At 47.6% G+C, this 10,511-nt stretch overlaps 1 protein-coding gene across 1 annotated transcript in view; it reads left to right on the top strand.

Moving 5' to 3' along the window:
* Positions 1-105: 105 nt before the first annotated feature.
* Positions 106-10,511, top strand: part of MRPL54 (mitochondrial ribosomal protein L54) — a 43,667-nt gene continuing 33,261 nt past the window's right edge. Inside the window, exons 1-2 of the mRNA XM_044268602.1 lie at positions 106-298; positions 2,389-2,545. Of these exons, the coding sequence (XP_044124537.1) occupies positions 157-298; positions 2,389-2,545 (299 nt within the window). The 5' untranslated portion in view covers positions 106-156. The remainder of the gene's footprint in view (positions 299-2,388; positions 2,546-10,511) is intronic.

The following is a 10,511-nucleotide window of genomic DNA, read 5'->3' as shown; positions in this document are numbered from 1 at the left end:
GGTGGAATGGATGCCTGGGTTTTGTGCGCAAGCAGAAGGCGGCCAGCAGGGACCGCACTGCAGGACAGACGTCTCGTTTCAAAGTGAGGCTACTTCGTTCAGAGCACAGGACAGGATTTAATGACGGAAGGTGGAGCGTAGAGCGGAGGGGACTACATGTCCCGTGGTGCAGTGCGGCCTCATTGCCCCGGAACCTACGGCACGTGTGTGATGGCTGGCAGGGCAGCTCTGAGGGCTGTGAGCACTCTCGTCAGCCGGCCAGGGGCAGTGCAGCTACGGGGCTATGCCAAGAAGCCGGGTGAGCGGAGTATACGTCCTGGCTGTATGGGAGCTCGCGTTACCGCGGGGGTTGGCGATGTGGGCTATTCAGGAGGTTGCTGTCACCATCTGTATTCACAGGGTCGTGGCTGTACGGCACTCTGCCCCTTTATTGGGGGTGCAGCCAACCCTATCACCTTCATGTAACCTTGCTGTGCCCAGCACCACTATGATGGTTATGGGCATCTTCCGAGTAGAGAGGAATAGATCGCTCAATATTCTTTTCAGGTCCGATTAGGTTGAATCGTCCATGCAATTAGATTCGGATTTAAAGAAATTCTACCAGAATCAAAAGTGCTCTGATGTCCTGGAAAGTCTTTCTGACTCTGTCCTTGATTCTCCTGGGTCCAATCGCACAAAACTCAAAGTTGGTCGAATCAGAATCTGAAATGTTGGGAAAATTCTAGCCAAATTTTCGAATCGATTCACTTCTCTCTACTGACTAGACATGCTTTCCAACATGTGTAGCATCCAGAGATTTCTTGCCCAAAACATGAGTGATTAGTAAGAATGCTGATGGTATAGTACAGCGATCCTGCAAGGACGGCTAAGTGATTGCGGCACTTCTCCCAGGTATTGGGATAGACTTATCAAAACCGGTGTAAAGGAAAACTGGCTTAGTTGCCCGTAGCAACCTATCGGATCCGACCGGATAATGAAAGAATCAAGCTGGTTGGTTGCTATGAGCAACTAAGTCCATTTTCCTTTGCACCATTGACTTTACAGTACGTTTCCTTTTTCTGTTACTCAGTGTGCAGTCATATTTTTACTATTAGTCAATATATACAGTAAGTTAATATATATTGTATATATGTATACAATACTGTGCAGAAGATGTAGGCAGGTGTGGAAAAAGGTGCAGGCTATAAGTGGAGCGGGAGCTCTGGTATCACACACCTGCTCTGCCTGTGCCCGCTCTTCTAGCCGCAGATGCTATGGATTTTACTAGACAGCCAGCGGAGCTGATGGGTGAAACACCCACAGTAGTTGTATCTGACGAGGAATCCAGACCTTTATTCCTGCCACAGCTATTCATTTTTGCATGACACGGAACCCAATGGCCATCTACTACAGGATTTGGTTGATGTGCTCCCCATTGCTTCGAATTGTCTAGCTCAGGGATGCTCAACCTGCGGCCCTCCTGCTGTTGTAACACTACAACTCCCACCATGCCCTGCTGTAGGCTGTTCAGGCATGATGGGAGTTGTAGTTTTGCAACAGCTGGAGGGCCGCAGGTTGAGCATGCCTGGCTAGCTGATCCTCTTCTCCCATTCTTGACACACTGAGAGCACAGGCAGCCAGATCTGCTGTTACATGTGCTCCACACTCTGGCTTTTCACTGCCTAAACCCTACACTTGACATCACAGCCATGTAGAAGGGTGGGGCCACAAGGCCCAATCCACTTCACCCTAAGCCCCTGACGTAAAAACTCAGCTATCCCTTCCGTAATGTATGGGGGCACATTTGTGTCGGACCAGCATCGAAGGTTTTCTCTCTTCACCTCCCCGCTCACTGAACCGTCTCTGTGAAATCTGGGTCCTGTTACAATTGCTGTGACTCCCATTCTGAAAATTCAACATGGCAATCGGGAACATCTTTGTTGAGATGATGCAGCAACTGGATCTTGTATGGGTGCCATTTTTGCATTGCCAGTATCTGCCGGATGGTGGTTGGAATCGCCCAGCACTCCTATGACAGACGCCGGGTGCTACGATGTGGGCCAGGACAGCCATTGTTGTGTTGCTTCGTCTGTGGCAGTTGTGTTACATACACTTTTTTTGGCAGGTCCAGCACTGAACCTGTGTGGTGAAATTTGCCAACTGTGCCGTGGTGGATGGGGGGTATATTGGTGTGCCGATCAGCACAACCTCTGTCCTCTCCTATCTGTGTCTGTAACAAAGAGAATATTGTTAAAGGGGTATCCAGCCCATAATATTGATGACCTATCCTCCCTGCCATTCCCCCACATGCTTCATGCATCTAATGGGGTGTAATCCATATTTACATTCTGACTCCTAGGGAATGTATTCTCATTCTTCCTGGAAATAACCATGGCCTTTTCTTCACAGTTGCTAAAGGAAAGGGAAAGGGATTTGTTAAAGAGGTTCAGAAAGGACCTGACGTCTGTAAAGACCCAGCTCTCCTGACCACACATGCCATGGGGGTGAATATCTACAAGTCTGGGTCAGATGTGAAGCTGAAGGACGATTCCCAGTACCCTGAATGGTAATTCCGTTGTTTTCAGCATGTACCCTGAGAGTGAGATCTTAAATGTCCAGTAATTGATGATATTTTCTGGTAATTGCCTTTGCCTGTAATTTGCTATGAAAAGTTCATGTTTTGAGAGTTCTGCATGTACCTATATTACTAAAGATGGCAAGGGGCTATGTCTCAGACTACCAAAGCACAGTGTGCATAGGCACACAAAAATCCAGTGGGGTCTGAGAATGTGAGCAATCTCCTCAGAAAGATTTACAATCACTTTACCACGAGTAGGGGCTGCATAAAATAAAACTTTGTGTCCTGCCTGTCCAGCACCGCGCTCTGGTTCCCCTCGCTCCGGCATGGCATGTGTCTGCTGAGCCAAGTGATTTACAAGGGCAGTTATGTGACACCATTGCTGCAGGGCCCTCTTAACCCCTTCAAGACTGAGCCAGGCTACACCTTAAAGGGGTTCTCAGGGAATTGATAAAGTAAAATTGCAGAAAATACTTAAATATCAATTTAATATAAATATATTCCTAAATACCTTTTACTAGCTATAATGGCTCATTTTGTCTGGGGAGCAATCATTAGAAGAAATAAAATGGCTGCCGTCCTATTACTGCGCACAAAACCTGTCCTAATCACACAGGAGGACAAGTTACTTCACAACACTGAGCTAAAGATCTGCCTCATCCTCCTCTCTGCCCTGCTTTTCATAGATTATATTAATACAGCTGATAAGATCTTTAGCTAAATCTCTGTAGGAATGCAGTTCTTGAGGAGACATGACGTACAGAGAGGACAGACAGAGGTGTAGCTAATGAGCAGCAGCACTTGTATGCAATCAGCTACATTACAACAGTCTGTCCTCTCATTATATCAGAATCTTCTCATGAACTCCATTCCTACAGAGATTCAGCTGTATTAATATAATCCCTGACAAGCAGAGAGAAGGAAGAGGCAGCTTGGTGTTCCAAAGTAACTTGTGCTGCTGTGTAATTGGGACTGGCTTTGTGTGCACTAATAGGATGGCGGCCATTTTTTTTACCCTGATGCTTGCTCTCTAGACAAAATGAGTCATTATAATTAATGAAAGATATTTGGGAATATATTTATAATAATATTTAAGTATTTTCACTAATCTTTCAAGAATTCCTGGAGAACCCCTTTAAAGGGATTCTGTCACCAGGTTTCACCCCTGTCATATGCTGATGATCAGGGCCTCATCTGGATTCCTAATGTGGGCTTCTAAATGTGATCCGTAGCCTTATTTTGCTAAAAAAACGGGTTTTACTAACCTGTCACTTAAAGAAATAAGGTGCCCAAGGGGATGTCAAGGGATGCAAGGTGCCGGCCGCACCCACCGCCGCCTTTCCAGACTTCTGCACCGCCTCCTAATCCTCTGTGCCGCCTCTCGCTCTCCCTCCCCCCTCCTCCTGCTGTAAGATCTCGTGCCTGCGCACAGGGCTCTGAGAGGCTGGCGCCAGAGTGCAGGTCATACCTGGGTTGAGCGAAGTGCCGGCGCATGCGCACTTCGTTTTAAGAAGCCAAATCGAGAAGTCCGCATGGGTGCATCAGGCAGAGCCCTGTGCGCACGCGCAAGATCTTACAGCAGGAGGAGGGGGAGGGAGAGCGAGAGGCAGCACAGAGGATTAGGAGGTGGTGCAGAAGTCTGGAAAGGCGGCGCTGGGCACGAACGGCGGTGGGTGCGGCCGGCACCTTGCATCCCTTGACATCCCCTTGGGCACCTTATTTCTTTGAGTGACAGGTTAGTAAAACCTGTTTTTTAGCAAAATAAGGCTACGGATCACATTTAGAAGCCCACATTAGGAATCCTGATGAGGCCCTGAACATCAGCATATGTTTAGGCTGCTTTCACACTAGCGTTCGCTGGTCTGCTCGTGAGCTCCGTTTGAAGGAGCTCACGAGCGGACCCGAACGCAGCCGTCCAGCCCTGATGCAGTCTGAATGGAGCGGATCCGCTCAGACTGCATCAGTCTGGCGGCGTTCAGCCTCCGCTCCGCTCGCCTCCGCACGGACAGGCGGACAGCTGAACGCTGCTTGCAGCGTTCGGGTGTCCGCCTGGCCGTGCGGAGGCGTGCGGATCCGTCCAGACTTTCAATGTAAGTCAATGGGGACGGATCCGTTTGAAGATGCCACAATGTGGCTCAATCTTCAAGCGGATCCGTCCCCCATTGACTTTACATTGAAAGTCTGGACGGATCCGTACTAGGCTATTTTCACACTTAGCTGTTATATGCTAAAAATAATGCAGACGGATCCGTTCTGAACGGAGCCTCCGTCTGCATTATTATGAGCGGATCCGCCCGAACGCTAGTGTGAAAGTAGCCTTAGCTGACAGGGGTGAAACCTGGTGACAGAATTCCTTTAAAGGTTACCTGTCACCGGGATATTGTGTATAGAGCTGAGGACATGGGTTGCTAGATGGCCCCTAGCACATACGCAATGCCCAGTCCCCATAGCTCTGTGTGCTTTTATTGTGTAAAAAACCTGATTTGATACATATGCAAATTAACCTGAAATGAGTCCTGTCCCTGACTCATCTCACATACAGGACTCATCTCAGGTTAATTTGCATATGTATCAAATTGGGTTTTTTACACAATAAAAGCACACAGAGCTATGGGGACTGGGTATTGCGGATGTGCTAGCTGCCATCTAGCAACCCATGTCCTCAGCTCTATACACAAAATCCCGGTGACAGGTTCCCTTTAAGGACAGGTTTGTTTTATTTATTTTTATTTATTTATTTTATTTAAATCTGACATGTCATTTTGTGGTACTAACTTTGGAATGCTTTTACTCTTCCATCCGATTCTGTTTTCTTGTGACACATCGTACTTTTTTCGTAATTTTGACTAGACATACTTTAGGCCTCTTTCACACTTGCGTTGTCCGGATCCGGCGTGTACTCAATTTGCCGGAATTACACGCCGGATCCGGAAAAACGCAAGTGAACTGAAAGCATTTGATGACTGATCCGTCTTCAAGATGCGTTCAGTGTTACTATGGCAGCCAGGACGCTATTAAAGTCCTGGTTGCCATAGTAGTAGTGGGGAGCGGGGGAGCAGTATACTTAGTCCGTGCGGCTCCCGGGGCGCTCCAGAATGACGTCAGAGCGCCCCATGCGCATGGATGCCGTGCCATGCGATCACGTCACTCTGGAGCGCCCCGGGAGCCGCACGGACGGTAAGTATACTGCTCCCGAGTCCCCACTACACTTTACTATGGCTGCCAGGACTTTAGCGTCCCGGCAGCCATGGTAACCATTCAGAAAAAGCTAAACGTCGGATCCGGAAATGCGCCGAAACGACGTTTAGCTTAAGGCTGCATCCGGCCTTGCGGCAAGTGTTCAGGATTTTTGGCCGGAGCAAAAAGCGCAGCATGCTGCGGTATTTTCTCCGGCCCAAAAACTTTCCGTTCCGGAACTGAAGACATCCTGATGCATCCTGAACGGATTTCTCTCCATTCAGAATGCATTAGGATAAAACTGATCAGGATTCTTCCGGCATAGAGCCCCGACGACGGAACTCTATGCCGGAAGAAAAAAAAACGCAAGTGTGAAAGAGCCCTTAGTCTTATTTCTAAAAAATCTAAATTTTACAATTTGAAAAAAGTTAGCAATTTTTCAAAATTTGTATTTCAGTGCTTTTAAGATGGATATACCTCACAAAGTAGTTACTTAACCCCTTCTATCCCGGGTCAGTTTTCGTCCTCCTGCCCAGGCCATTTTTTGCTAATCTGACATGTCACTTTATGTGGTATTAACTTTTGAACACTTATACTTATCCAAGCCATTCTGAGACTATTTTCTCGTGACACATTGTACTTAATGATAGTCATACATTTGAGTCAAAATATTTCACCTTTATTTATGAAAAAATCCCAAATTGAGCAAAAATTTTGAAACAACATTTTGCAATTTTTTCAAAATTTTCAATTTCTCTGCTCTTAAAACAGAAAGTGATACCTCATTAAATATTTATTACTTAACATTCCCCATATGTCTACTTTATGTTGGCATAATTTTGGAAATGTCATTTTATTTTTTAGGAAATTAGAAGGCTTAGAATTTTAGAAGCAATTCTTAAAATTTTAAAGAAAATTTCCAAAACTCACTTTTTAGGGCTGTTTCACACGAGCGGATGCCGTGCGTGACATCCGCTCCGTGAAAGAGTGCCAAGACCCGATGCAGACTGCAGAGGCATGGAGCAGTAACATGACTGATAATGCTCCGTGCCTCTCTGTGATCTCTTTACTACGAAATCACAGTGACAACTTTATCTGAGATTTCGTAGTAAAGAGATCACAGAGAGGCACGGAGCATTATCAGTCATGTTACTGCTCCGTGCCTCTGCTGTCCGCATCGGGTCTTGGCACTCTTTCACGGAGCGGATGCCACGCACGGCATCCGCTCGTGTGAAACAGCCCTTAAGGAAGAGTTCAGGTCCGAAGTCACTTTGTGGGGCTAACATAGTGGAAACCACCCATAAATGACCCATTGTAGAAACTACACTCCTCGTTACTCAAAACTGATTTTACTAATTTTGTTTACCATTTAGGTGTTCCACAAGAATTAAAAGAAAATGAAGATTAAATTTCCCTATTGTCGATTACAGCACCATGAGAGAGGGTCTGCCTCCCAGGACAGGAAACCCACAGGTATAAAAAAGGAGGAGCCTCTCTCTTCCCCAGTGGTTTCCTGTCCTTGGAAGTGGATCCTAGAGGGGAGTAGTTTATTCCTGGACTATTAAAAGTTTTATTTAGCTGGGGGGGGGGGGGGGGTGCGCGCCGGGTTAGTTCCCCGCTCAACACACCCGCAAGATGCAGGAAGCATTAGAATACAGGAGCTCTGTACTAGGATCGGGACCCAAGGAGTGATGGCTGTACTGGGTGCGCACAATGTGTTTTTTTTTTTTTTTTTTTTTTTAAACACTATCTCTGCTCACTCTCCCCTTACTAACCGGGTGGAACAAAGCGGGGAAGCAGGCATCTCTGGCGGAAGCATGTAAACGGGGATCCAGGCTGTTGAATGTGGAGAGGCTCCCATGTGGCAGACTATGGCAGGAAGGGGGCGGAGACAAGATTGGCATGGTGAGTCACGCGCGTGTGACATCATAAATCCTGCAATATTTGGCTTGCAGACCAGGAAGGCGGGAAAAAAGCAGTTTTTTTTTTTTTAAGTCAGAACCCAGCTACATGCTGAGATCCTTGCTCGAGAAGGTCCGTATCCAGGCTGTTGAAGGTAATGGAGAGTACTGATGACCAGAAGGAACCATCTACCCCTGTGGTATGGATGGAGGGTATGTACGGTGTAGGGCTGCAACGATTAATCGATGTAATCGATTATATTCGATAACTGGATTCGTTGCTATGCGGGCGGTCGCTGCATCTTTATTTTACCTTTTTACAATGACGCTCCTGTAACAGCCAGGCAGAGCGGACGGCGGCGTAACGTCACTCACTCACGTGACACGCCTGCTCCGCCTCCTTCATTTATGAGGTGGGCGGAGCAGGTGCGTCACGTGAGTGAGTGACGTTATGCCGCCGTCCGCTCTGCCTGGCTGTTACAGGAGCGTCATTGTAAAAAGGTAAAATAAAGATGCAGTGATTAGTCAGACTTATAAGCATCGGGGCCGGGGCTGTTATGGGGAGGGGGGAGGATCTGTCTATGGCACTGCTATGGGGAGGGGGGTCTGTGTATAGCACTGCTATGGGGAGGGGGGAGGATCTGTCTATGGCACTGCTATGGGGAGGAGGGGGGGGGGTCTGTGTATGGCACTGCTATGGGGAGGAGGGGGGGGGTATGTGTATGGCACTGCTATGGGAAGGGGGATCTGTGCACTGTTATGAGGAAAGGGATCTGTGCACTGTTATGCCCATAACAGTGCACATATCCCCCTCTCCATAACAGCGCCACCCACAGATCCCCCTCTCCATAACTGCGCCACCCACAGATCTCCCTCTCCATAACTGCGCCACCCACAGATCTCCCTCTCCATAACTGCGCCGCCCACAGATCCCCCTCTCCATAACTGCGCCGCCCACAGATCCCACCTCTCCATAACTGCGCCGCCCACAGATCCCACCTCTCCATAACTGCGCCGCCCACAGATCCCACCTCTCCATAACTGCGCCGCCCACAGATCCCACCTCTCCATAACTGCGCCGCCCACAGATCCCCCTCTCCATAACTGCGCCGCCCACAGATCCCACCTCTCCATAACTGCGCCGCCCACAGATCCCACCTCTCCATAACTGCGCCGCCCACAGATCCCACCTCTCCATAACTGCGCCGCCCACAGATCCCACCTCTCCATAACTGCGCCGCCCACAGATCCCCCTCTCCATAACTGCGCCGCCCACAGATCCCCCTCTCCATAACTGCGCCGCCCACAGATCCCCCTCTCCATAACTGCGCCGCCCACAGATCCCCCCTCTCCATAACTACGCCATCCACAGATCCCCCATAATAGTGTCGTCCACAGATCCCCCATAATAGTGTCGTCCACAGATCCCCCATAATAGTGTCGTCCACAGATCCCCCATAATAGTGTCGTCCACAGATCCCCCATAATAGTGTCGTCCACAATTTGTTTTAATATGGCCTTTGAACATATTTTTTCAAGTAAGATCATATAAACCTCTCTGTTTTGTAATTTTGTAGTTTTTGCCGATTAATCGATTAATCGTAGAAATTAATCGGCAACTAATCGATTATTCAAATAATCGTTAGCTGCAGCCCTAGTACGGTGGTATGTGATGTTCTATGAATACGGGCTTATGGCAGTCTTGTTGTTTTTCAGGATAAACCTAAAAAGGCATCCTCCTAAAACAAAATACAAAGAATGTGGAATGTGTAAAGCAAAGTTAGCTCCCGCCTATACTAAGCTACTTTGTCGACCTTGTATTGAGTCTACAATTTCAAAAGAATCTCCATGATGAAATGCATGAAGAAGTTAATTAGAGAGGAAGTGGGGAACTCTCTTAAAGGGGGTTGTTCAGATTCAGAGCTGAACCCCGACCTACCCATAATTTCACCCAGCTAGCCCTCCTGCTGTTGGCATCGGAGCCTGTCATGCTCCAATGCGCTCCCTTTCCCTGCGCTGGATTGCAATAACACACTGCTGGACAGAGGCTTCCGCCCAGCAGTGTGTTCGGTGATGTCACCGGCTCTGATTTACAGGCTAGGGCAGCGCTAAAGCTCGCCCAACAGTGCCGGTGACGTCACCGGGCTCCCTTATGGAGAGCCTGGTACATCACAGTAACTCCAAAAAATGCCTTTGCCCTGTGCAATTTAGCGCAGGGCAAAGGAGAGCATCCGAGCATGAAATGCTCCGATGCTCAAGTCGGGGGGGGGAGGGGGGGAGAGAATATGTCCTGGTTCAGCTCTGAACCCGGACAACCCCTTTTAAGTCCAAGAAGGTTCCTCATAAATCTCCGGTTTACTCCGATATCTCTATTTCAGAAGAAGATTTTTTTTTTATTTTTTTTTATTTTTTTTGAAAGTGGGGACCTGAGCTCAGATTCTTCTTCTGAGGGGGGACAGAGGTGGTAAACCCCCCTTTCCTATTCAGGATACAGATCAGCTTTTAAAAGCAATAAGAGCGACCATCAACATTGAAGTCCCAAAAAGAGGTCCTTTCCATTCAGTATGTAATGTTTGAAGGTGTAGAGGGAAAAAACAAGCAGAATTTTTTTCATTTATAAATACTTAACTTCCTTAATATCAAATGAATGGAAAATTCCAGATAAACTAAATTTTATTCTGTCACCTGTAAAGCGGAACTATCCCTTTGAGGAGTAAGATTGTCAATCTTGGACTCTGGCGAGTAAGATTGATGTACCCATAACAAAGATATATCTCGTAGATCCTCCCTTCCTTTTGATGATTTGGGTCAGTTAAAAGACGTATGTGGGAAACACTGGGGACTTCCTTTAAGCCTAATATTGCCGCTACTTGCAC

Source organism: Bufo gargarizans, chromosome 1 (genome assembly GCF_014858855.1).
Source record: "Bufo gargarizans isolate SCDJY-AF-19 chromosome 1, ASM1485885v1, whole genome shotgun sequence".
Classification (NCBI taxonomy): Eukaryota; Metazoa; Chordata; class Amphibia; order Anura; family Bufonidae; genus Bufo; species Bufo gargarizans.
The sequence above is the reverse complement of the archived record's forward strand: the minus strand, read 5'-3'. Positions and strand labels throughout refer to the sequence as shown.